This window comes from Barbus barbus, assembly GCF_936440315.1.
Source record: "Barbus barbus genome assembly, chromosome: 46".
Classification (NCBI taxonomy): Eukaryota; Metazoa; Chordata; class Actinopteri; order Cypriniformes; family Cyprinidae; genus Barbus; species Barbus barbus.
In genome coordinates, this window is record NC_136724.1 from 24,843,684 (window position 1) to 24,870,526 (window position 26,843).

A 26,843-nucleotide genomic window follows, 5' to 3' on the forward strand; every position below is an offset into this window, starting at 1 on the left:
GCGCTTCCGCCACAACAACAAACTATTCAATTCTGCTCTGGCTTTCGTGCCATTTAACACACACTTTCCCTGTGGATCGCAATAAAGCACAATAAAGGTAAGAAACAGATTTTTGGAGCGGACCGAAGCGGCTGCTGAATTATTGCATAATGTTTTGCGCGGGATGGCTGCGCGCGCCCGGCGCGGGAGTGTTCCTCATGGCCCGCGCAGCTCGCGCCACTAAATCCGCCTCAGCGCGCCGCGGTCCCGTTTACCGAGCGTTCCGGTGCTCTCCGGTGCTGATCGACGCTCCACGGTTCCACGGGCTCGTCTAGCGGGAAGCGCTGCGGAGAGCTCGGCGTTTTCTCTCGTTTAATTTCGATTAAAGCCATCGGCGATGATTTATGTGCTAATGCTAAGATTAGCATCCAGAGAAGCGAAGCAGACTAGCGCAGAAACGGCTAAATAGACGAATCAAACTTCAGTTTGTGGACAGAACGAGATATTTAGAGATCATATCAGTCATTTAGTGAGATAAAAACACAGCTCGTCTGTTTGGAGGTGTTTAAATAAAGTAGTTTCGGCGTTTGTGGCCCGTTTCAGTCCATTCAGAGCAAACAAGCATCATGTGTCCATCAAGGTATCGTCTAAATATGTCTTTAATGCATTTATTGTGTAATCAAATGTGACCCTGTCATAAAAGAGAAATGTATAATTTTGATCCATACAATGTATTGTTGTCTATTGCTACAAATATACCTGTGTTACTCATGACTGCTTTTGTGCTCCAGGGTCACATATAATTTAATGATTATTTATTATTATAATGATGCATGTACAGACTATATTCAGTTGTTTTGTCCGACACACATAAACATTATTCATAGAGAGACATCATGGCATTCAGTTTATGCATTTATGTGTCTGAAATGTAAACAAAGCATTGAAATGACTAAACAATCTTAAATGTATAGCAAGTATGCATCATAAATGCAGTTAGAGTTATACTTTATTGTCCTTTGCAGGAGATTTGTCTTGGACTCAAAGCTACAACAACCACACAACAACACTTTGTTAGTTAAAAAAAACATCACAGTTACTTCAATTTAGTATTTAAAATCCTAATAGATACCATATAAAATAAATCTTATAGCGATGACTTCTACATAATGGAAGTCTATAACGCTTTGCTTAATTTTCACAAGCTTGTCCAAGAGTAACTCTGGCTGAAGCGTGTTAAAAGCTGAACTAAAGTCCACAAAAAGTAACCGTTCTCTAAATGTTATAAAGTCAAGTGAACAACAGTATTGACAGCATCAACAGTCCCTCTTATCTCCTTATAAGTAAACTGAAAGGGGGGGGTGTTTACACAACAGTTTCTAAAAACAGAAAAGTTGTTTCGGCCGTTTATTTACACGACAGTGATGTTTTGGGGGGCTGAAAACTTTTTAAAACAGGTGCACATGTTTTAAAACGATGCCTTTATTGTCTCGGTGTAAAGTACAAAAACATGAATTTGTGTAAACAGTGATGTCATGCGCATGCATATTACATGTTTAGTTTATAGCAGTGCGTATGTGCACAGATGTGTAGAGGTTTCTTTCTTTTTTTTGTAAAGTCTTTACATTTCCAACTTATGTCGGTTGCTTTAAACAAAGGTACAAACATCGTTCAATGTAAATTGTGATAATCCTAATTAATAATCGCAATTACAGTTTCAAGGGAATAATCGACCATTACAATTTTTGTCATAATCGTGCAGCCGTACATCACTGTTGTTTAAACGTACCCTAAGGCTGATGATACACGGGGCAACTTTTTGAGCATCTTGTTTTGTTTGTTTTATGGAGAGCTTGTATATAGAGGCCAGTAAGAGACTATTAACTACTTCTCATCCTTTTAATTACACAATTATCTCGTTAAAATGCAGTGCTACCGTGTATCATCAGCCTAAAGTAGTGGTTGTGATTGTTTGATGAATTTACCATGATGTATCCCAAAAGTTTTGTGGTATTATCATTTGATTCGATCGCTATTTTTATTCATTGACCAATATTTCACGCTCTTCCCGTAGGATCCCGCTCCAGCATGTCCGAAACTGTGAAGTATGTGGACGATGAACACAAGACCATCTTTCTGAAGCTACTAAACGAGCAGCGTTTGGAGGGCGAGCATTGTGACATCGCTGTGGTAGTAGAGGATGTGAAATTTAGGGCGCATCGCTGTGTGTTGGCGGCGTGCAGCAACTACTTTAAGAAACTCTTTAAGAAACACGAAGTGGACAGTTCGTCCGTCATCGAGATCGACTTCATCCGCTCTGACATCTTCGAGGAGGTGCTGAATTACATGTACACCGCCAGGATCTCAGTGAAGAAGAAGGATGTGAATCTAATGATGTCCTCGGGACAGATCCTCGGCATACGCTTTTTAGACAAACTCTGCTCGCAAAAACGCGACATGTCGCCCGACAAGAAAAACGACCCCAGGAATGCAAAGTTCCCGTATGATATGGTGAAAATGGGGCTTCCAGCAGAAGATCCGCCGCTGAGTCAAGACAGCGAAGTCCAGGTGCTCGGTGACCAAGACGACGCGCCTTCAGACGACATCGTAGAGGAGCCTCAAGGCAATCACGATTTGGATAAATCGCCGAATAATGCATTACGAGTGCAGGAGGCCATTCTGAAGGAGCTCGCGCAGGAGGAGGTGCACAAAGTGAGCTGCTACGATCAAGAGGTGGAAGCAATGGATGGAGAACCCAAAGAGTTGGCGGCTCACACCCAGACGCTTTCGTTCGCCGAAAGCATGGGCGATGTAAAAGACGAGCAGCCGCCGGGATGGACGACAGCTGCCACCGACATGAAGTTTGAGTATCTGCTCTACGGCCATCGCGATCAGCTGGCATGCCAAGTTTGCGGAAAGAGCTTCATCGACGAAACCCGCTTGAGGAAACACGAGAAGCTACACTCGGCCGACCGGCCGTTCGCCTGTGAGATCTGCACCAAAGCCTTCACCACTCAGGCGCATTTAAAGGAGCACCTGAAGATCCACACGGGCTTCAAGCCGTATCGCTGCGAAGCCTGCGGGAAATCGTTCATCCGCGCGCCGGATTTGAAGAAACATGAGCGCGTGCACAGCAACGAGCGGCCGTTTAGCTGCCAGATGTGCGAGAAGGCTTTCAAACACAAGTCGCACCTGAAGGACCACGAGCGACGCCACCGAGGAGAGAAGCCCTTCGTGTGCGGCTCCTGCACCAAGGCCTTCGCCAAAGCCTCCGACCTGAAGAGACACGAGAACAACATGCACAGCGAGCGCAAACAGCTGCAGAGCGAAACCGAGCAGCTCCAGGCTGCAGCCATGGCCGCCGAGGCCGAGCAGCAGCTGGAGTCCATCGCCTGCTCGTAATTACTGCTTCGAATCTCAGATCTTAGTAGGGCTGGGACAATAAATCCATGCATCGCAATTTGTGGATCGATTCTGAGCTTACTTTTGAACAGTAGATGGCACTGCATGCTTTAGAAACAGCTGTACTCTGCTTTCTTCCAGTTCCCTTCCAGGTTAAAAAAAAGTGTACTTCCATAATGTGCTTAAAGTGCTCTATTTTTATTTTTATTCTTTAGTACTTCTTAAGATAAACTAAGTGTATTCAACTGTGCTATTTTGGGACACTGTGAATATAAATTAAAATGTGCTTTTAACATACTATCTCTGTATTTAAAACATGTATTTAGTCACCACTTGTAGTATACTTGAGAGTGTATGAAAGATTAGTTCAAGTGCACTACAAGTGGTGACTAAATACATGTTTTTAATATAGAGATACACTGAAAAAAATTAAAGTGGTTGCAAACAATTTATTTTAGCTACATTTAATTAAAAAAATATGTTGAAAGTTAGTCAACTAAATTTATTTAAATGTAGCTAAAATAAATTAATTGCAACCACTTAAATTGTTTTTTTTGTGAAAAGCGCATTTTAGTCATATTCATGGTGTCCCAAAATAGCACAGTTGTGTTGATCTTAAGAAGTACTATAGAATCATTTTTAGTATACAAAGTACAAAATTAGTGTACGAAAATATATCACTTTAAGTACATTATGGATGTTTTTTTTTTTACCTGGGCTTCCACACACACCACTTGAACATAAAATAATCATTCATATATTTTGAAAAGGTTGAAGTGAATTACAAGGCTGTTCATACATTAATCTCACGTCATAAAAGCCGAGGTGCAAGTAGATTTAACCACCTACACGACTCAGCCGAAGGCACAAGAGCACTTCGTGAGCATTTGAGTGTGCGGTTAAAACCTAGATCAGAGCGCCATCTGCTGTTAAAAACTAAGCTCCGAATCGATTTATTCTCCCAGCTCTAGGTCTTGGTGATTTTTTTTTTCTCTTCTAATTTTAGAACATGATTTACACTGTTTTTCGTTGTTTCTTTTATATGTAAAGTGCAGATGTTTTCTCTTATTGTACAGTTCATACCAAATGTATTTGAGTATTTATGGCAGCTGACGGACAATGAGTTGTTCTCGCCTTCGCCTGCTGCCGTCGTGCTGCGTAAACTGGACACATGGACATTTGTGATGTTGATGGATGGATGGAACAAACTTGGGCTCAATCATTCCATCTGTTTCTTGCGAAAGGGTGTGACTGTTTGCACATCCAGATATTTTTGCTGTAATAAAAGACTGGTGAATCATCGCTTGTTTGGTTCTTGTGCTTTCCTCAGCAGCTGGTGATGGTTAGACTGCTTAGACTAGTCTCACGAGTTAGTCATCTCATTTTAACTAGAAGACTGAAGTCAATTTCATAGAAATGTGGATTGGTCTAATTTGAATCTCCTTTGGTTAACTGCTAGTAGTTCTTATGACAATCTTAAACAGTCTCAAAAAGTCTTTATTCCTCAAGTTTCGGCCTAAAATGTTGTTAAATCAGAGCACAAAGTCTTAAAGCCATGGTATTAAATATTGCATGTACTGTTAAAACTAATATTTTCTTCAGTGTTTTTTGTTGTCTTGTTTTCCAGTTCAAATACCTAAACATCCTGAAATCAAGATGCTTGCGACGCAAATATAACACAAAATCTTTTCTGAGAAATGCAACAAAACTGAGAGAGTTTACGCTTAAAACAAGAACACATATCTGTCAGGGGGGAATTAAAGCTTGTTTCAATTAAGGAACATTTTTAAAGCCCATTGGCCGATATTTGTTCTTTTTCAACCATAAACTTGTTTCATTCTAATCCATTTCTTATAAAACAAGGCCTTTTATTTTAAATCATGTTGTTTCTCCAGTAGATGTGTCTTGATTTAAAAATCTTTAGACAGAAAACAGGCAGAGCCTCAGATTTTGTGCCGTGTTGTCAGAAGGTACAGTAGAGTTTAATTCTGTATTCTAGTGTCTGTGAGCAGAGCTATTCAAGACTTAAGCGGATTCTTTGTAAAGATGGTTTAAAGGTGATTTAGGAACTAATGGAGATGGGTTAGAGGTTTTCACTAATATAACTCACTGAGTTCCTTAAATTGTCTTTGGTCTTAAAAAGGTCTTATATTTATCTTCATAAAACCTGTTAAAATAGTGGTTATTTATGCATCACATTATAGCTGTTAATCTTATATTTACAGAAAACAGTGGTTTATTGGTTTGCACTTCACTGGAGATCAACAGCTTTCGGAAAGTTTTGATTTTTAAAGCCAGTTTCCTCTAGAGAAGGGAATATTTAAACGTGTTTTACAGGAGCGGAAAAGTCATGCATCCTGAACATTTATGTAAAATCCATTGGCAGATTGTTTCTACTTTAAAATATTTCTAGGATCCAGTATAAATGACTCTGTGTTATTATTTTCCATCCAATAATCACAAAAACAACTCCAGATGTTATGGAGGTTCACAGAAGAAGAAGGTAAGTGCATGTGTTTATCTGCAGGAGCTCATGTTCAGGTGGGTTTATTCCAGCAGGTGGCGCTGTGGCTGATTTTGTGCAGTTGATTGCAAGAGCAACTTAAAACCTTTCAGGTGTGACGGGTGACATGCATTCTGATGCCGCTGTGAGAACCTCAGGTACGAAGAGATTTTACACCTGAGTCACGAATAATCGAGTCATTGTCATGCTTTGAGTTTAGACTAAACTCATTAATCGAAGCAGTGGTCGGCTTAAGTTTATTTCTGCTGCAAATGCTTGATTAGACACTAATTTACTGTCCTTGCAGTGACTTGTGCAGAAAATAGGAATTTACAGGATGAAACTGGAAAAGGAAAAGCTGGATAGAAGGTCAGAAAGATAATTTAATCGTGACGAACAGAGATGTGGCATGTTGACTTGACTGAGATGTTTGCTGTGTCAGAGAGAAGAAGAAGAACAAACAGTCCTCTAAAGACTCGGAGCTGAACGGCAAACACAAACCCTCCTCAAAGGTACAGTAATCGCGACAGAAGATCATTAATGAAGGAAAGATGTGAGTCTAATGATTGTGTGATTAACAGATGAAGCAGTCAGACAGTCGATCTGGAGTCAGCAGGTGCGTCAAAAACATGCTCCGAGAAGGTTTAGCTAACTTCCTCTTAAATTATCAAAACTGTATTTATCAATGTTCAGCATGCTCAGGCTTTAAAAACATGTTTGGCTTGCAAACATCAAAGGAATGTTCAATTTTATAATTTTTTTTTTATCATTTAAAAAAGAAAAATTTGTAAAAATAATATTTTAAAACATTATGGGAGCGTTTCTTTGAAATATTCCCTAAATGTTCAAAATGTCCAGTTTGTTAAATGTTTGATTTTCCTAGTTATGAGATTAAGAAAACATTCAATTTTATAATTTGTATTTTTTAACTTTATGGAAGCGTTGTTTAAATATTTTCTGAACATTCTGAAACTTGTAACATTTAAAACCCATCACATGAATGACCAACTAGAATGTTTGACTAAAAGAAAAAGTGTATATTTGTATGATGCTATACAGTTTTGAGAACATTATTAAGCCCAGATAACATTGAATGGAAATTCTGTTGACATTACTGGAAGAGTGTTTGCTCATAACTGTGAGAGAAGCTTTCGGGACCGTTCTCTGTTAGCTGTGAGGTTCTGTCAAACAATAGTCTGATGTTCATGAGTTTTAGCAGCGCAGGGAAATATGAAGCAGGAGATGGGGACACGCGTGAGGTAAGTGCTCACCTTTCACTTAAAATATATGAGAAATGCCTCGAGAAATGTTGATTTTTGTATCTTAATTTTGCAGGATGTCAAAGTAGATCCTGATGAAAGGCAAGATGTCTCAGTTTGACTGTGCAAAGCAATGAAAAATATTAGTTTCATGATGAATTTAACTTTCTAAAGTGAGAATATGGAAGTTTAATGGTTTCTTTAAATCAGAAATGATGGACAGCAGGAATCAGGTTCTCCAGAAATCAACATCAAAGAGAAGGTGTTTTGATTTGACTTCTTTATTTGAGGTGTTTGCTCTTGATGAGCATGTGTGCAGGGTTTAATGATGTTTAATTAATTGCTTGTGATTGCTTCTCAGACTCGATCTAAAAGCAGCAAGGAGCGTCACAATCATAAGGAGAAGAGCGAGAGCACTAGGGACTCAAACCAGGTGTGTGGTCAGCGGAGTGACCACAGTGCTTGCACTAATAATATTACTAGTGCAACTAATTACTAATTAGATTTCAGTAATATTACAGTTACGATCCATAAAACAGCTGATGCCTCACCCATACTGATCTGAAGTCCAACAATCAAAGACTTCCTAGATTCATTCTCACAAGACATGAATGATCAATATTATGTTTAAACAAGTAAAGATAAAAATAATCTTAATGTTTAGTTTATTTTTCTTAACCCATTGGCAGATATTTTAGTTTGTTTAAAGCAAAAGCTTACAAAATTTTGATGTTTTTCAACAAAACAAGGCTTAATATCTTATAACTTGTGAAGTAAATGCTTCTTGATTCAGGAATGTTTAGACATTTAATACAGAAAACAATTAATACTAGAAAACAAGACAAAAATACTAAGAAAATGATTGTTTGCAGTGCATCTGATCCTGATATAAATTTGTGTAAAATGTTTTTAGAGAATGAAACGCTTATAAACTTGTATGATTTATTTTGATAAAAAGCATCATGGAATATAATCATATACGGGTATAAAATATAATTATAGCTACAGTTACACTCTTAATAATAGCGACGCCATAGAAGAACCATCTCTTTCTTAGCTTTTTATAATAATAGCATAAAAATAACATCTATATAATTCAGATGTCGAAGGTTCTTTATGGAACCATTTAAAAAGGTTCTTCTATGGCATCGTGAAGCACCTTTATTTAAGAGCTACACATGACAAGTAATGAGATTAACACAACACTATTAAGTGTTTGTAATATCTTCTTACTGTGATCCAATGTGGGCTTTGGTCAAATGATGAGACAGAAATATATTTAGTAACATTTTAGAAGAATTTTATGGGGAAGATTTGCAATTGTAGTAGTGTAACTAATGACTGTTTCCAGAGAGTAATCAGTAATAATCTTCCCTTTAAGGAGGGTCCCCGGTGTGAATCTGAGGCGGCTGTCAAGATGAAGATGAAGAAGAAGAGAGTGAAAGATGACAAGAGCCCAGAGAAACACAGCGATAAGAATCAGCCGTCTGAGAGGAAGAGGAAAAAGAGCAGTTCTGAACAGAAGAACAAACAGATCAAGAAAGATGGAGACCAGAAGAAGAAGGAGGACGGGGATGATAAGTGGAAGTGGTACGTGCACGCTGTTTTCCTTCAGGTAGTCTTTAATTATCCATTTGATCAGTTTTTAAAGAGTTGAAGCTTAAAGTTCAGTTCAAGTGTATGACGACTTGAATAATGAACTTCATTTTAAAAATAAACTTAGGATAAATCAAATCTGAATAAATAGGCGTCATTAGTCAGAACAAAGACTTATGGAAACTTGTTTTTGCCACAGAATAAACATTTTAATAAGGCATTGTGACTTTTCCTCAGAACTGCATGGGAAAAGTTATTGTGGATTGAGTCACTTTTGTCCAAATCTGTGGTGGAAACGAGCTTTGATTAAACTTGTTGATTTTATGTAATTCTTTTATAATTTCTTTCATTTCTATCTAGTTCGGTTCAGTGTGAGTTCGTGTTCGTGTTCTAAAAGGAGTCAGTTTGTAAATTCCGAATTTTGCTCTATACATGGATAATATGTGGATTTTTACATTGCATTTTTAATTTAAAGTAAAGTAATAATATTTAACATAATAGAGATTGAAGTTTATCGTGCTCGGAACTGTAATGGGCTGTGATTGGTCGGACACACACACGTGACACACTTCCGGAAGCGCGTCGGTGTCGCGAGTGCGCATGCGCAAATGCGCACATGTCGGCTGTCCGCCGCGTCTGCAGGGAATGAAAACATATTTGCGTTTCATTTCGCGAATCATTTATATTTCAGCGGGACGTAATAAAGTTTCCTCTGTCAGATATTATTATGCGAGAGCCGCTGCCGCCAAAACCCTGTCAGACTGCAGGTCAGCTCGCGAGTTTACTTCACTCTACGTCATTTTACACGAGTTTACTTCACTTTACGTCATTTTACACGAGTTTACTTCACTCTACATCATTTTACACGAGTTTACTTCACTCTACATCATTTTACACGAGTTTACTTCACTTTACATCATTTTACACGAGTTTACTTCACTTTACGTCATTTTACACGAGTTTACTTCACTCTACGTCATTTTACACGAGTTTACTTCACTCTACGTCATTTTACACGAGTTTACTTCACTCTACGTCATTTTACACGAGTTTACTTCACTCTACGTCATTTTACACGAGTTTACTTCACTCTACGTCATTTTACACGAGTTTACTTCACTCTACGTCATTTTACACGAGTTTACTTCACTTTACGTCATTTTACACGAGTTTACTTCACTCTACATCATTTTACACGAGTTTACTTCACTACATCATTTTACACGAGTTTACTTCACTTTACGTCATTTTACACGAGTTTACTTCACTTTACGTCATTTTACACGAGTTTACTTCACTCTACGTCATTTTACACGAGTTTACTTCACTCTACGTCATTTTACACGAGTTTACTTCACTCTACGTCATTTTACACGAGTTTACTTCACTCTACGTCATTTTACACGAGTTTACTTCACTATACTTGGAGTTCAGACCGTCCCGCTGCTGTCAGATTCATATTCGTTAATGTTCATTTTCATTAGTAATGTTAATAATTATCAGTGCTATATAACATAATTAAGTGTTTATTGACATGCTGAACTTCACTGTAAACAGAATTACTGTAGAATAGTGTTGCAGCTTTAATGAGATCATATTATTTGGAACAGAATTTCATTTAAATATTAACCTGAAATCTCGATAATGATTAAGTTATAATTTATCAAAAAATATTTATAATAATCATTATTAAATTAAATTAATTGTTAATTGTTGATTTTAATGATTAAATTATTAATGTATGATTTGTATATTTACAGATTTATTAAAGTGTTTGAAAAGGTTGCATCTGCAGATATATATAGCTGCTGTGCATTATATTGACTGTATTTCACATTTCTTGCTCTCTGCTGTTGTTGTTATTATTATTATTATTATTATTATTATTATTATTATTGTGTTCAGGTGGGAGGAAGGAAAGTCATCAGACACTCAGAAATGGAGCAGTTTGGAGCACAAAGGACCGTATTTCCCTCCTGAATACGAGCCGCTGCCTGATAACATCTGCTTTTATTATGACGGTAAAAACACATGACGATGTCTTCTGCTGGAGTCCATCAGCAGTCAGGTTTATTCATGCACTACAGACTGATTCAGAGCCGCTTCACAGAGAGAAACAGGAACATACCAGGCTTAATGTTATGAAACTAATGAATTTCAGCTGTAAAGCAGCTCTGCTGGAGACAATAGAGTCCTTATTCAGTTCAGTTTGGGTTCAGTGTTAATGTTGCATCAGTGATGAGGTGTGTGTGTGTGTGTGTGTGCGCGTGTGTGTGTGTGTGTGCTCAGGTCAGCCGGTGAAACTCAATCCTGCTACGGAGGAAATCGCCACTTTCTACGCTAAGATGCTGGATCATGAATACACCGGTAAAGAAGTGTTTCAGAACAACTTCTTCAGCGACTGGAAGGAGGTCAGAACCAGCATCCGCTATTATAGAATTATTAAAGCGTTTGATAATATTATACGTTCAATTTTATTTGTAGATTTTCTGTTTCCACATTTAGTTTTTCTTTTAAATATCTATAAAGGTTTTGATGGTTTAATTTATTTTACTTCATGTGGTTTTTTAGTACTTCAGGTTAAACTAAAGAAAAATAAGTGTTGCATCGGCAAATAGCTGAAATTAAATATTAGTTTTTTATTTATAACAGTTTATATTTATTTCAAGTTATGCATTTTCATAATTAAAAAAAAATTTTTTGTAGTTATTTTAGTACTAAAAGTTAACTTTAGGTTAGTACTTAAAAAAATTACTTTAAATATTATTTTATTTCAGTTAATGTTTCTTTAATTTCAAGTATAGTTTTTGTGTGTGTAATTTTTAAACTGGGTTTAGTTTTAGTTAATGATGATAAATAACCCTGGAGTGTAAAGCAGATTGTGATCAGACTAGGGGTGTGTGATATTGAAAGAAAAAAAAATATTTTTTTTTCGATAACGATAATTAGACGATATTTTGCGGATTGTGTTATTGTGCTGGTATCTGACTCCCGTGGACAGCTGCAGTTTTTGATATTCTTCATATTCTGTGTGGTCAGTTCACATCAGAAATTAATCTTTTCATATAAGTTTAAACAGATTTTTACCTCTTAAAGCAATTTTGTGGAGTCCAATTATTACATTTAATCAGTCAATTAAGATAATACACATTTAGGCTGTTACCAAACAAATAAAACCAGTCTCATCAAAATGAATCTTTGCAGAAGTTGCATCTGAAGTGGCATTTAGATGTATTTACACACTATTTAATTCAGCTCAGAGGGACATGGAGTGCTTTAACCTGTTACAAATGCGTAATTTTGACATTTTAAACATAAAACGTTGAATACTGATATCATTTTTAAAAATTAAAACCACCAGTAGGTGGCAGCAAGTCACTGTTAATAAGTGAGTCATTGTGACTGAACCGAATCATTTAAACATGATTCATTCAGGAACGAATCACCGTCATGTTCCTCAGAGACACAGAACAGTGCTGTAGCTGTGTTTGGGATTATTTTTTGTCTGAGAAATGGAGCAAAAACAGGCAATATGGTGTCTAAAACGTAAGTTTCTTAATATTAACTTATTGTTTATTGAACTGTTGTATAAAATCAATATCACATTTGTAATCATGCTTATTTTTGAAGAAAAAAACTGCAGTTTTCGTGTGATTTTTAACTATATGAAACACAAATATATGCATTTTCTGCCCCCATATCTTGAATTTTGATTAATGATTAATGATCGCATTAAAGTATTTTAATAGACTGAATCATGCAGTGAAAGAACACGCTCCAAATGCGCACCTGCTCTGTTTAACCTGCTTCATCACGTAGACTAATGTATGCGTGCTCTCCGTAGGTGTTTTGTTTGGTTTTTGCAAAATACTCAATATTTTCAAATTGCACATCGGTAAAACAACAATTACGATATTATCGCAGACGATATATATCGCACACCCCTAGATCAGACGTGTATCCTGGTGATGAATGAACAGAACTGAATTGAGTTGTGTTCAGGAAATGACTGAAGAAGAGCAGAAGCTGATCAAGACGCTCTCCAAGTGTGACTTCAGTCAGATCCACAAGTATTTCGTGGAGAAGTCGGAGGAGCGTAAGAACATGACGAAGGAGGAGAAGCAGGTGTGTCTGGATCTCTGGACTTCTGTTGATCTGCTAGACGTCAGTCTGACTCTAGATGTGTCTCAATCAGGTCCTGAAGGAGGAGGCCAGCCGGCTGATGGAGGAGTACGGCTACTGTCTGCTGGACAGACACCGCGAGAAGATCGGGAACTTCAAGCTAGAGCCGCCGGGGCTGTTCCGTGGACGAGGAGAACATCCCAAGATGGGCAAGCTGAAGAAACGCATCCAGCCAGAGGACGTGACCATCAACTGCAGCCAGTGAGACACACACACACTTTCACAATCTCTCTCTCTCTCACACACACACACTCTCTCTCTGTGCAGTGAGAACAGTCTCTCTCTCACACACACACACACACACACACACACACTCTCTCTCTCTCTGTGCAGTGAGAACAGTCTCTCTCACACACAGACACACACTCTAGATGAAAAACTAATCAAAATAAGCTGTTATAGGAGCAATAACCATGTGGACAGTGCTGTGTCACATGCCATAGCTGTACACAAGGTGTTCGTCACCGCTCCAGACTTACTTGTTCATTAATGATGTCATCTGCGAGGTTGACTCGACTTTCATCACATAAAAGTCGACTTTAAAAAAATCAGAAGTCGTTCAACCCCTAACTCTCACACACACTCAAACTCACAATAATACAGTAATATGATTCATTAAAATATGGTTTAAGAATTACATGAAGGATTTTAATTTTAGTCAGTGTTGAAACCTTTACAGCAAAACAAATAAAGATGCTGCACAGAGTTTTACTGTAAAAGAGTTGAGTAACATTTTTAAAAGATTTTAAATTGGTAACATTTTTTGTGAAATTTTTGATAGCTGCTGTTTTTCATGATAAATTTGTATTTAATCATGAAATTGTTAGCATAAAAAAATAAAAACATCTCTTTTAATTTTGATGGATAATTAAATTGTTAAAGTTTTATGAATTCATTTTGTTGTTTTGAACTTGTTGATGGAAAATTTGTACTAAAATAAAGCACAGATGTCAGAAAATGTATAAATAAATAAAAATAATGATTTCACATGGCTGTATTAATGTTAAAATTAATGAATTTATATTTAAAATTTTATGAATTAATTTGATAACCACTGTTTTTATTTGTATTAAAATAAAGCACAGATTCCAGAAAATGTAACTTAAATTTTTTTTTATAAATAGATCTGATTTCTATGCACGCCCGTTTCTGCCACTGAATAAAAACATTTAAAAAAGGTAATTGCGACTTTTTCTCACAATTCTGACTTTTCTTAAAATTGTGTGATACAAAATCATGAGATCAATGAGAAAATGTCAGAATTGTGAGAGAAAAAGTCGTAATGGCCATTTAAAAAAATAAATAGAAGTTATTTAGCGGAAACAGGTTTCCATAGATTTCTCAAGGCCCTATTGTTTATTTAAATTTGAATTAAATTAATTAAATTATGGTTTTGTGAATTCTATTATTTAGACATCCTTTTTAATGATTACAATTAACCATTATAACAGAATCCAGAAATAAACAAAAACAGAAAATTAGATTTCTCATCGATCGCTCCTGACGTCTGGTTTTCTCTCGGCAGAGACTCAAAGATCCCGGAGCCCCCTGCAGGCCACCGGTGGAAGCGCGTGCAGCACGATAACACGGTCACATGGCTGGCGTCCTGGCTGGAGAACATTCACGGACGACCCAAATACATCATGCTGAACCCCAGCTCCAAACTCAAGGTGTGTCTGCGTCGCGCTGAGGATTATTTCAAACAGAAAACAAGATTATTTTGCTTTCCCCATTGGCAGATATGTTTGCTTGTTTTAAGCAAAAACCAACATAATTTTGATCTTTTTTTTTCAGAAAATAAGACACAATATATGTAAAGTAAATTCATCTTGATTCAAGAATTCTTAGTATTGTCTTGCTTTCTAGTATAAATATCTAAGTAAATCCATTTTTTCAGTGTTGATAGCAAACATACTGCTGTCCTTTCTCTTCTAATGCAGCATCTAGTCAACAAATTAATTATATAAGTAATGATATGAAAACATGCACTATAGCTGATTGTAATGCGCTTTGGGTGTAACCGATACGCTAATCAACTATCGTGCCGATTAATCGGCAAAAGCGATTAATGGGTCGACTTCTGAGGAAGGTGATGATGACGGTCTGTGTTCAGGGCGAGAAGGACTGGCAGAAGTATGAGACGGCGCGGCGGCTGAAGATGAAGGTGGACTCCATCAGAAAACAGTACAGACGCGACTGGAAGTCCAGAGAGATGAAGAGCCGACAGAGAGGAGTCGCCATCTACTTCATCGACAAGGTCACTCTCTCACACGGCTGACCATTTAATTACAGAGAAAATAATGCGTTAATGCCCAGACCTGTCCGTCATCTCACACTGCTGCTGATCATCATGATGCAGAACGACTGACCGTGTGATGAAATCAATCAGAACACAGTTATAGGAGCTGAAAATTCAATATACGAGTGTGAAAATCACCCTCTTATATTTATATCAGATGATGTAGTTTAGCAATATCACACCAACAAGAGTGCTGTTTCTCCAGTATCTACTCCACTGCAAATGTGAAATTGATTGATTAATATTGTTACATTTTAGACTCCAATATTTTCCGGTTTTGCTACTGAATATATTTCCAATTTTCTGCATCTCTGAGGTGATTCATTACTGAGCGAATCAGCTGTTTGAATGAATCAGTTAAATGACTGATTCAGTGACTCATTCTTAAGGACAGTCACTTGTTTTACATCTGAATCAATAAACCATTTGAATGAATTGAATTGGTTGAGTGAATGACTCATTAAGTGAATTGACGTTACCTACTGACCATTTTGGAACAATAAGGAACAACATGGCGGCGCGCACAGACGCAGCGGCTTCTCTCTCTCCCGACAGAACGGTGTTTTTTGTCTTGTAAGTCGCAATGTTTTTGCACATCTTCGTCTCGTTACCTGTCTTTAAGCACGCATACAGTTGTGAGTTTCTGCTCGATGTCGGCAGAATCACATTTTTAGAGTTAAACTCAGCACATGCCGAAGAGCTGCGGGACCTCGGTCTGCTCCGAAGGCCTACTCCATCACCGACCCCCACTACTGCATCTCGCCCACAGCGGAGGCGCTACAAGCGGCGTGAGAGGAAGCAGAAGAAGGGTAAGCGCGGAGGTATCCGAGCTAGGCTAGCGGCCAACCCACACAAGCCAGCTATCCCCACCATCGTACTGGCGAACGTACGCTCTTTGGACAATAAACTGGACTACATCCGACTACTCCGCTCCACTCAGAGGACTGTACGAGACTGTTGTGTTTTTGTGTTTACGGAAACATGGCTTAACAACAGTGTACCGGACTGCGCCATACAGCTCGACCAGCTAACATGCGAGGGAGGTAAGATCCGCGGCGGTGGGCTCTGTGTTTACATCAATGATGCATGGTGCCGCGATGCTGTTGTGGTCTGCAAACACTGCTCACCCCTGGTGGAGTTTGATTATTAAGTGCCGGCTGTTCTATCTACCGAGGGAATATACAGCTATACTGCTCGTTGCTGTATACATCCCTCCCAGCTCCAACAACAACAACAGGAGTGAGGCACTAAATGATCTGTACCAGCACACCAGTGAGCAGCAGACAGCCCACCCAGATGCTTTTCTCATCTTGGCTGGGGATTTCAACCACGCAGACTTAGTGTGTTCCCAAAAATACATCAACACATAGACTTTCCAACAAGGGGAAAAAACACTCTGGACTTCGTTTACACCACCCAGAGAGGAGCCTACAAGGCCCTCCCCCTCCCCCACCTCGGAGCCTCAGACCACATCACTGTCATGCTAATGCCTGCATACAGACCGCTCGTTAAAGTCACCAAACCAATACACAAACAGATTCAAGTGTGGCCGGAAGGGTCGTCAGAGGCACTTCAAAACTGTCTTGACACCACTGACCGGAATATGTTTAAACAGGCTGCCACATACAACAATACTACAGACCTCCAAGAGTACTCCGAGACTGTCACTGCCTACATCACCAAGTGATGATGTAACAAAGTCTATCACTGTCAGGGCCAACTAGAACTGTGGCTGACGGGAGGTTTACAGACTTCTGAAGGTTCGGAACGCCTCCTTTAGAGCTGGAGATGAGCTAGGGCCAACCTTTCCCGTGGCATCAGAGAGGCCAAGAGACAGTACTCCAGGAGGATAGCCCATCATTTCAGCGACAGCAGAGACACTCAGAGCCTGTGGCAGGGGATACAGACTGTTACGGACTACAAGCCCCCACCACAGACCTGTGACAGCACCATCCCCCTGCTGAACGAGCTGAATACATTCTTTGCTCGCTTTGAGGCACAAAACAGCACCACTGCACAGAAGACTCCACCTCCTCCCGGCGACCAGGTGATGACGCTGTCCCCGGACAGCGTGAGGAGATCCCTCAGCAGGATCAATGCACGCAAAGCTCCGGGTCCTGACAACATTCCTGGGCGTGTACTGAGAGACTGTGCAGTGGAACTCACTGATGTCTTCACAAACATCTTCAACATCTCGTTAAATCAGGCCGTTGTCCCCACATGCTTCAAAGCTACCTATCATTCCAGTGCCGAAGAAGTCATCTCCATCATGCTTCAATGACTACCGTCCAATAGCACTCACTCCTATTCTCATGAAGTGCTTTGAACGGCTAGTCATGCACCACATCAAGTCTGCCCCCCCCCCTCCCTGGACCCCCTTCCAGTTTGCATATAGGTCCAACCGCTCGACTGATGATGCCACTGCCCTCCACCCAGCCCTGGCACATCTGGACAAAGTTCCTGGGTGTGCACATCACAGAGGACCTCTCCTGGAATAACAACACTGTAGCACTGGCCAAGAAAGCACAGCAGCGTCTCCTACTTCCTCCGCAAACTGAGAAGAGCCAGAGCCCCCCCCTCCCCTCTTTTACCCCATGCAACACTGAACACTGATACTACGACCCCCCTCCCCCCAGCTCCCCACATCCCCAGGACCGTTCAATAAGTGTCCCTGCAGCACAAAAGCAGTCATGAGTAGCACAGGTATATTTGTAGCAATAGACAACAATACATTGTATGGATCAAAATTATACATTTCTCTTTTATGACAAAAATCATTAGGATATTAAGATCATGTTCCATGAAGATATTTAGTACATTTCCTACTGTAAATATATCAAAACTTGATATGATATTAATATTGATTTTCTTAATATTTAGATTTTTTTGCAGCCTCAGATTCCAGATTTTCAAATACAGGTGCATCTCAAAAAATTAGAATGTTGTGAAAAGATTAGAATGTTGTGAAAGTTAATTTTTTTTTCCTTGTAACTTGTTTCAAAAAGTGAAACTTTCATATATTATGGATTCATTTCATGTAAAGTAAAACATTTCAAAAGTTTTTTTTAATTTTGATGATTAGAGCTTACAGCTCATGAAAGTAAAAATCAGTATCTCAATATATTAGAATATTTACATTTGAGTTTCAATTAATGATCATCTCTACAGTATAAATTCAGGGTATCTCTTGTTCTTTGAGACCACAATAATGGAGAAGACTGCTGACTTGGCAATGATTCAGAAGATGAACACTGACGTCCTCCACAAAGAGAGTAAGTCACAGAGGGTCATTACTGAAAGCTGTGGCTGTTTACAGAGTGCTGTATCAAAGCATATTAAATGCAAAGTTGACTGGAAGGAAGAATTTGGGTAGGAAAAGGTGCACAAGCAACAGGGATGACCGCAAGCTTGAGAATACCGTCAAGCAAAGCTGATTCAAACACTTGTGAGAGCTTCAGAAGGAGTGGACTGAAGCTGGAGTCAGTGCATCAAGAGTCTCCACGCTCAGACGTCTTCAGGAAAAGAGCTACCAAGCCACTTCTGAACCAGAGACAACGTCAGAAGCATCTTACCTGGGCTGTGGAGAAAAAGAACTGGACTGTTGCTCAGTGCTCCAAAGTCCTCTTTTCAGATGAAAGTAAATTTTGCATTTCATTTGGAAATCAAGGTCCCAGAGTCTGGAGGAAGAGTGGAGAGGCACAGAATCCATGTTGCTTGAAGTCCAGTGTGAAGTTTCCACAGTCAGTGATGATTTGGGCTGCATGTCATCTGCTGGTGTTGGTCCACTGTGTTTTCTGAAGTCCACAGTCAGCGCAGCCATCTACCAGGAGATTTTAGAGCACTTCATGCTTCCTTCTGCTGACAAGCTTTATGGAGATGCTGATTTCATTTTCACGATATTCTCATTTTTTGAGATGTTGTATCGCCGCCAAATGTTGTCCTATCCTAACAAACCATACATCAATGGAAAGATTATTTATCTTAATTTTAAAATATTGACCATTATGACTGGTTTTGTGGTCCACGGTCACACATTTCTTTCTAAAGCTACTTGTTTGTAATCTCAGTTCATTGCATTTCTCATTTAACACAATGACTTTAAATGATCTTTGGATCATTTAGATTTCTCTGCCAAAATTGATGTGTGATTTAATTTGCAATTAATTAGGATTAATTGACTGGCCCGTCATGTAATGAATTAGATGGTTTAATGGCTTGACAGCCGTGGTATGCTGTGTGTGTGTTCAGCTGGCTCTGCGAGCGGGGAACGAGAAGGACGAGGAGTCGGCTGATACGGTGGGCTGCTGCTCTCTGCGAGTCGAGCACATCACGCTCCACCGGCGTCTGGACGGTCAGGAACACGTGGTGGAGTTCGACTTCCTCGGAAAAGACTCCATCCGCTACTACAACAAAGTGCCTGTGGAGAAACAGGTCAGACCTAGGGCTTTTCCCCATTTTATCGATTAAGTTGAATTTAATGTTTTGCCACGATTTTATTTTTTAGAAATGGAGGAATCACGATTTTGAATAGAAATATTACCAAGCGTTAGAATTAGACACTTTGACAACATGCCGGTGATAACCGTAAAGAGAAAAGAAGGATCCAGCCACACGTGATTAACCGCTCTGGGAATATATGTATATATGAATATATGCTTTATGTTGAGAAAGATGCGATGCGGGCAGAGGAAGAGGAAAACATGCAAGAAGATGGAAGTGAACTTGTTTTAACTTGAGCGCTGTGTTTTTAGAAAGCGTTTCATGACGCTGCAGGAGTCAAACACGTCCATGTTTACACAGAACAAACAATGGAAGCAGCGCAATATAACACCTGTAAAGAACTGCTGCTGTGTGTCTGATATCTGGTGTTTGCATCACGTGACCGGCTGAAAGCTGCTGTTCATTGTTTTTACAGAACATCTATAGTTTATAATAGTCTACTGCTGTTATACCTTCAGTCATTCTGAATTTCAATTACCTTGAATTTTGAGATTTTTTTTGTCAAGTACATGCTTTATTTTTATTTACTTCTCAATTTAACGTTACACTTTCATGCACGTCAGATATTATAGATCTGGATGCACTCCTATATAAGCACACATGCATCTATACTCACGTTCACGTATATGTACATACCTATATATGCCCATATGTACATTCACAGGTTACATATATTGTGTTCATATTAAGAAGGAAAACAAAAATAAAGTAGGATAAGGAAGCAAAAACGATGTACATATAGGGAGTGATCTTTCTTTACATCAGAATTTTAATTAAAGGATAAAATCAGGTCTATGAGATGCATATTTGGTCCATTTTTCCCAGTGCAAAGTAATACATTTTTATTTTTAAAAAGCATTTTACTCGTATTATTTCTGAACATGTAATATGTATAAGACAAGTTTGTAGAAGATGTAGTTGTAGTTCATCGGCAAAGATTTAACACTTGATGGATTTAACATTTGCATCATGTTGACCGCTTCATATGTGCTGCACTCAGAATACAATCCTCTTGAATCATGTTGTAGTTACATTTTCAAGTTGACTTGTTAATTGTTCAAATTGAGAATCGGTCAAATGTTCTGAATTTAGAATTTTATTTTTGCCATATCACTAGCAGTCAGATACTACTAGAGTTTAAATTAGTATTTATTTTTATTTTTTTCAGTTTACATTTTAAGCTTCAAGTTTTGTAATTATTTTGTGTTTTTAGTCTTTTTTTCTTCTTTGCTATTTTTGTATTTTGTCTGTAAAACCTGTTCCTGTTGACGCTGTAAAGCTGCTTTGACACGATCAATATTGAATAAAGCGCTATATAAATAAAGGTGACTTGACTTTAAAAATGAGAAACTATTTATTTTAGTGCATTGTTAAACTATATGAAAATGATGTTTTTTTAAGTTAACTGATTTAAACACTGTCTTTAATGTATTCTCAGTGTGGTTAATATGCAGCCCTCTCATGATATATATGATACACATTAGAATGCATTTGTCTGCTTCACATGATTATAAATGGATATATTGTATTGACCCCCAGTCAGTGTGTTGTGATTGTATCAGCTGTGTTTAAGTGTGTTGTGATTGATTGTGTTAATGTGATTTTCACTCGCAGGTTTTCAAGAATCTGAAGCTGTTCATAAAACATAAGGATCCAGAAGATGATTTATTTGACCGAATTACAGTAAGTGTGTTTGTATATCAGTCACAATTCAACAATCACCAGTTATTTTATTAATATGAAAGTTTTTTTAATTTTCATTTTTTATTTTAGTTTTAAAATAAATAACGATTATTCGCTTACAAAATAAAGGTTTTTGTTTGCATTGTGTGTGTACTGTGTATTTTTAGTGTGTGTGTGTATGTATGTATGTAATATATTGAAATTATTTACATGTATTTGCATGTCTATTTATATTCATATAGTTTATATTATAAATATTTAATATAAACTTAATATTTTTCTGAAATGTATACATGCATGTGTATATATTCAATTTTTTATTTTTTTTTATTAAAAAAAAAATTAAATGTGTGTATTTATATATACATAATAAATATACACCGTACACACACATTATGCAAATGGATGCGATTTAATCGTTTGGTAGCACTAGTTTTTAGTGTACTTTTGTCATTTATTTTTTATTTATAAATGCATTATTTTATTACATCACGTTGAAGTTTCAAGTAACAAAATATTTTGTTTATGCTTTCTTTTTATGTTTGTGTCTGAATCACGTTCATGATGGTTTGGGTTCTGTTGTGTTCAGACGGTCAAACTGAACAAAACCCTGAACGAGTCCATGTCCGGCCTGACGGCCAAAGTGTTTCGAACCTTCAACGCCTCGACCACGCTGCAGGATCAGCTCAACAAACTGACCACAGGTGCGTCTGACCCGCCACCTCTGACCCGACCTGGAGCGCTTGAGCTTGATTATATCAGAACTTAGGGACCTGCATCTTAGAAATGTTCATGTAGCTGTTAATAACGCATGTGTGTGGTGTTTCAGAGGACATGACGGTGGAGGAGAAGATCCTGTCGTATAACAGAGCGAACAGAGCCGTGGCCATCCTCTGTAACCACCAGAGGGCAGCACCCAAAACCTTCGAGAAATCAATGCAGCTGCTGCAGGAGAAGGTGCGACACACACACCCACCACCATCATCATCATCATCATCATCATCATCCTGACAGAACAACACCCGAGCTGATCTGAGCTCAGCTTTATACTGTACTGATGGATTTAACAGAGTTAATGTTGAGAAATTCATCAGTTATGAATCTAATTCAGTTTCAGTTCTAAAGAGAACAATAGTGACTTCTGGGATATCTTTAAGTAAAACCATAAAACACTTTTAGAACATTAATCAGAATATTTCATTACTTTAAATAAATACAAATAAGTTATAAAATAAATATAAAATAATTAATGACTGAAAGTTAAACATGCTGTATTCTGCTTAATTTAGTTTAGTTTAAGTGTAAAAGCAATCAATTATGAAACTAATTCAATTTCAGCTCAACAGAAGACAATAGTCAGAGTCTTGTGGGTTGTTATTGTTAACTAAAATCATTACACACATATATATATATATATATATATATATATATATATATATATATATATATATATATATATATATACTGAAATAAAAAAAGTAATATAATTATTTCAGCCAAGTCACTTTTTTTAGAAGTTCTAAAGTCACTAAAACTAATAAAAAAACATTAGTGAATAACACAACTAAATTACTAAAACATTAACTCAAATTAAAGTGAAAACAGAAAATATGAAGTCTATTTCAAAATATTAACAAACTAATAGTATGTCAATGATGCTAAATTAACTGCATTACACTCAATTATTTTAATGAATTCAATTCAGTTCAATAAGTGTCAATGTTGTAAAATTCATCAATTATGAAACTAATTCAGTTTGTAATCAGCTCTACAGAAGACATTAGAGTCATAATTCAATCATTTTAACCCCCAGTAGAGCTGCTTTACAGCTGAGCTGTAATTAGTTTGAGTCGGTCTGTACTGTATACAGTGCTGTATGAAGAGCGTCTCCAATCTGGTGTTTGCGCTGAGAGTCGTTGAGTTCAGTCAGACGTTCCTGGCCAGTTTCTGAGGTCAGACCTTATTGGATTCCAGGTGGGTTTGTACCTGCAGGGGAGTGAAGTGTGTGAGCTGGAAAGGACGAGGCGGTCAGAAATAATCACAGTGATGATGGAAACAGCAGAGCAATGTCCAGACGTTTAGACTCCGTGCTGAGAGCAGCATCAGCGGGTCACGGGTCACACGCTGCTTAATGCACTGCGCGCTGGACACACACACACACTCACTCAGACACACACACTCAGACACACACACACACTCACAGACACACACACTCAGACACACACACACACGAGAGAGAGTGCCGCCGCCGGTCAGAGGTCATGCTTTTGTCTCTGCTTCTTGTTACAGATCCAGAAGAAAAAGGAACAAATTGAAGAGGCCAGAAAAGAGCTGAAGGAAGCGAAGAAAGCGCATAGAGACGCTCCATCTGACAAATCCAAGAAGTAAGGAGTCTTTTAAATGGTCCTGGATTCAAGGTTAGAGCCGGTAATCGTCTGCCAGCAGCGTTTGTGCTGTAAAAGCATGAAATATTCAGAAGGATCAACAGCCAAAGAAAGAAGCAAACACTGCTGCCGTTTATCTGTTTGTGCCTGAAGACATTCACTTAAAATCATTACATTTACTGTTTGTTCACGGAAAATAACTCGCACCGGGTCAATTGCATTCAATTGTATCAGTGTTTGTCACGTTTTATTATGACAGTCAGAAATAATGTAAATGGAACATCATAAACACTATGAACATGTATTTTGTTTCCTCTCGTAATCTTTTAAATTGAATGCTATTCAGAATAGAACAAGAATGAAAATAAAAATTAAGTCCATGTAAAATGTTGTCCTTTTCAGGGTTATTACTGTTCACTAAAACTATTGAAACATTAATATAAATATTAGATGGAAGATTTCAGTTAGTTGCCAAGGCAACATATTTCATTTTCATTTACGGTAGTTTAAGTTTAAGAAGTACTATATTAATAACTGGAAAGTAAATTAAAACTCAAACTGAAATAAAAAATAAATGAGACCTAGTGTTAGGTCTATAATATCATATATATATACTATAATATATATTTATAAAATATTCATAAAATATGACCCTGGAGCACAAAAGCAGTCATGAGTAACACAGGTATATCTGCAGCAATAGACAACAATACATTGTATGGATCAAAATTATACATTTCTCTTTTATGACAAAAATCAAATCTTAATTTTTGATTAGTAATATGCATTGCTAAGAACTTCATTTGAACAACTTTAAAGGAGATTTTCTCAATATTTAGATTTTTTTGCTCCCTCAGATTCCAGATTTTCTAATAGTTGTATCTCAGACAAATATTGTCCTATCATAACAAACCATACATCAATGGAAAGATTATTTATTCAGATCATGATGATGTGTAAATCTCAATTTTAAAAAATTTACCCTTATGACTGGTTTTGTGCTCCAGGGTCACAGATATAAAATGAGAAAAGCATAAAACAGAATTACTTTCTTTTTTTTTTTTTTTTTTTTAAATCAGAAATTAAAATGAAAACAATGTATAAACGCAAGCTAATTCAGAATGTTAATAAAAACTGTAATAGCAAATAATACAAAAAAATAAAGCTGGTCGATTTAAAACATCTCATCCACCCGTGTTTGTGTGTGTCTCTCTCTCTCTCTCTGTGTGTCTCTCTCTCTGTCTCTCTCTCTCTCTCTGTGTGTCTCTCTCTCTCTGTCTCTCTCTCTCTCTCTCTCTCTCTCTCTGTGTGTGTCAGGCTGCTGGAGAAGAAGGAAAAGGCTGTTCAGAGACTGAGTGAGCAGCTGAAGAAGCTGCAGCTGCAGGAAACCGATCGCGAGGAGAACAAGGTCATCGCTCTGGGCACGTCCAAACTCAACTACCTGGACCCGCGCATCAGCGTGGCCTGGTACAGCTTCTCGCGCACACACACACACTCACAGACACACACAGACAAACACACTCAGACACACACTCCTTTTCCACCATCATGAGTGCTGGTGCTCACCGTGACCCCATTTTTTTCCAAACAAAAGGAGCTGTGATGTTATTCTGCGTTTCAGATCAAATCTGGTCAGTCAATAGAAATGTTTTTTCTTCTAATAATGAGTCCACAATACGACTATAACAATAACGACACAGAGGAACGATGTCACTGGAATCACTTTCAGAATGTATGTTTTCCAGCTGATGAATGATAAAAACAATCAGAATCCATCCTCGAGTATTTAAAGCGACAGACGAGAAAACGGCAGCATTTACAAAATACAGATTGTCTCAATATAAACCCATTCAAAAACCTCCCCATATTTATTTTATTACAACATCCTCCTAGAATTTGGCTCAGATTTCAGAAATAGTTCTCTAGTGATTTGCAGATGTGGTTAATTAGTCAAGATGGCAGTTAAATTCTATGGCTGTGTTTTGAATCTTTCATTCGCCGCTCGGATCACAGCGCCACCTGTTGGTTAGACTTCGCGCTGGCGTTCATGTGCATTCAACTCGTAAGTACCATCTTGACCTGAGTGCATCAAAACACCAGCACCATTTGGGTGGAAAAAACATCGTTTACTGTCATAAAAGAGAGAGTGCAGCTACTGATGATGCATTGATTGATTGGCTGTCTCTAATCACGTGATGTTGTTCGTTAGGTGTAAGAAACATCAGGTGCCCATTGAAAAGATCTACAACAAAACCCAGAGGGACAAGTTCGCCTGGGCCATCGACATGACTGACGAGAACTTCCAGTTCTGAGGATCTTTGTGTTAATAATGTGCTGTGATTTATTTGTGGTGTTTTGTTTTGAATCAATCTGTTGTGAGATGATCAGTAAAGCCTCTCGTTCATCAGCTCGCTGTTCTTTCTTCTGAGCGACAGCTGTCAGTCTCTGGTTTGCATTATCAGCTTCGAACGCTTCAATGCAAGGGGCTTCAGAATGCTGCAGAGGTTTCTTATAGCAGGTCTTCAATATTTGATTAGCCGCTTCTACCTGCTGGGTTTAAATGAGGCTGAAGGTGCGGCTCTGAATGTCAACGTGACGCGAGAGTCGAGATCTCCAGGATCGTTTCACTCCGTGTCATCAGAGAGATCGGGATTTGGGCCGGATTAGAGTTTCTCTGAGAGGAACGGCTGGGAATAATAAGTGCTCTGGGATCTGCAGTCTGTTTGCAGGAGCGTCGTGACCCGATAAAATCGCATTTATCCCTGCAACGAAACAGTCGATCAGGAGAAGCGCTGGAGAGATCAGCGTCGAGCGTCTCAAACACACATCAGAAATCAGCGTAGTCTTCGTTTGGTTTTGAGCGTTTTGGCCTAGAAACACCATTCCATTAGTTTCATTGATCCTTCCGGTTCAGTTCCTCCCACTCTTTGGCTTTATAACCAATATTTGTTCATGGTATTTGATCTCTCTCTACTGTAAGAGTGTTCGACTGTCATGCAGCTGATGGTTTCTTTGTGCTGTCGAATCAAGATTTTAGGAGTCGCCGTGTTCTGAAG

At 38.2% G+C, this 26,843-nt stretch overlaps 2 protein-coding genes across 10 annotated transcripts; both read left to right on the forward strand.

The window, feature by feature from the left end:
* On the forward strand, window positions 1-4,684 carry LOC306865037 (zinc finger and BTB domain-containing protein 14-like). 5 transcript variants are annotated; one of them, XR_013783829.1, is made up of 3 exons: window positions 1-97; window positions 2,054-3,559; window positions 3,981-4,683. XR_013783829.1 is itself a non-coding variant. In XM_079409374.1 (2 exons), the coding sequence occupies exon 2, from the start codon at window positions 2,068-2,070 to the stop codon at window positions 3,379-3,381; it is 1,314 nt and encodes a 437-aa protein (XP_079265500.1). In that variant the 5' UTR covers window positions 3-97; window positions 2,054-2,067; the 3' UTR covers window positions 3,382-4,684. The 5 variants fall into 5 exon arrangements, 2 of the variants coding, with proteins under 2 accessions (XP_079265500.1, XP_079265499.1); XR_013783830.1 differs by lacking the exon at window positions 1-97 and adding an exon at window positions 170-619 and having other exon boundaries at window positions 2,054-3,616; window positions 3,981-4,684; XR_013783831.1 differs by lacking the exon at window positions 1-97 and adding an exon at window positions 170-619 and having other exon boundaries at window positions 3,981-4,684.
* On the forward strand, window positions 2,783-26,843 carry LOC306865036 (DNA topoisomerase I, mitochondrial-like). Of its 5 annotated transcripts, XM_079409368.1 has the most exons (22): window positions 2,783-6,042; window positions 6,192-6,253; window positions 6,327-6,396; window positions 6,466-6,500; window positions 7,104-7,143; window positions 7,220-7,245; window positions 7,354-7,405; window positions 7,505-7,576; window positions 8,525-8,733; window positions 10,645-10,760; window positions 11,029-11,150; window positions 12,742-12,864; window positions 12,935-13,122; window positions 14,447-14,591; window positions 15,035-15,178; window positions 19,469-19,651; window positions 21,335-21,403; window positions 21,993-22,107; window positions 22,233-22,360; window positions 23,693-23,787; window positions 25,105-25,254; window positions 25,997-26,843. In XM_079409368.1, exons 2-22 carry the CDS (start codon window positions 6,222-6,224, stop codon window positions 26,097-26,099), a joined length of 2,217 nt encoding a protein of 738 aa, XP_079265494.1. In that variant the 5' UTR covers window positions 2,783-6,042; window positions 6,192-6,221; the 3' UTR covers window positions 26,100-26,843. The 5 variants fall into 5 exon arrangements, with proteins under 5 accessions (XP_079265494.1, XP_079265496.1, XP_079265495.1 ...); XM_079409370.1 differs by lacking the exon at window positions 15,035-15,178; XM_079409369.1 differs by lacking the exon at window positions 2,783-6,042 and having other exon boundaries at window positions 6,076-6,253.

What these genes read in the sequence shown, in the direction of transcription:
- LOC306865037 (XM_079409374.1), top strand. Translation starts at nt 2,068, where the DNA reads ATGTCCGAAACTGTGAAGTATGTGGACGATGAACACAAGACCATCTTT.
- LOC306865036 (XM_079409368.1), top strand. Translation starts at nt 6,222, where the DNA reads ATGAAACTGGAAAAGGAAAAGCTGGATAGAAG. An exon ending in CCATCTGACAAATCCAAGAA is followed by an intron (nt 23,788 to 25,104) that starts GTAAGGAGTCTT and finishes TGTGTGTGTCAG; the next exon opens with GCTGCTGGAGAAGAAGGAAA. An exon ending in CCGCGCATCAGCGTGGCCTG is followed by an intron (nt 25,255 to 25,996) that starts GTACAGCTTCTC and finishes GTTGTTCGTTAG; the next exon opens with GTGTAAGAAACATCAGGTGC.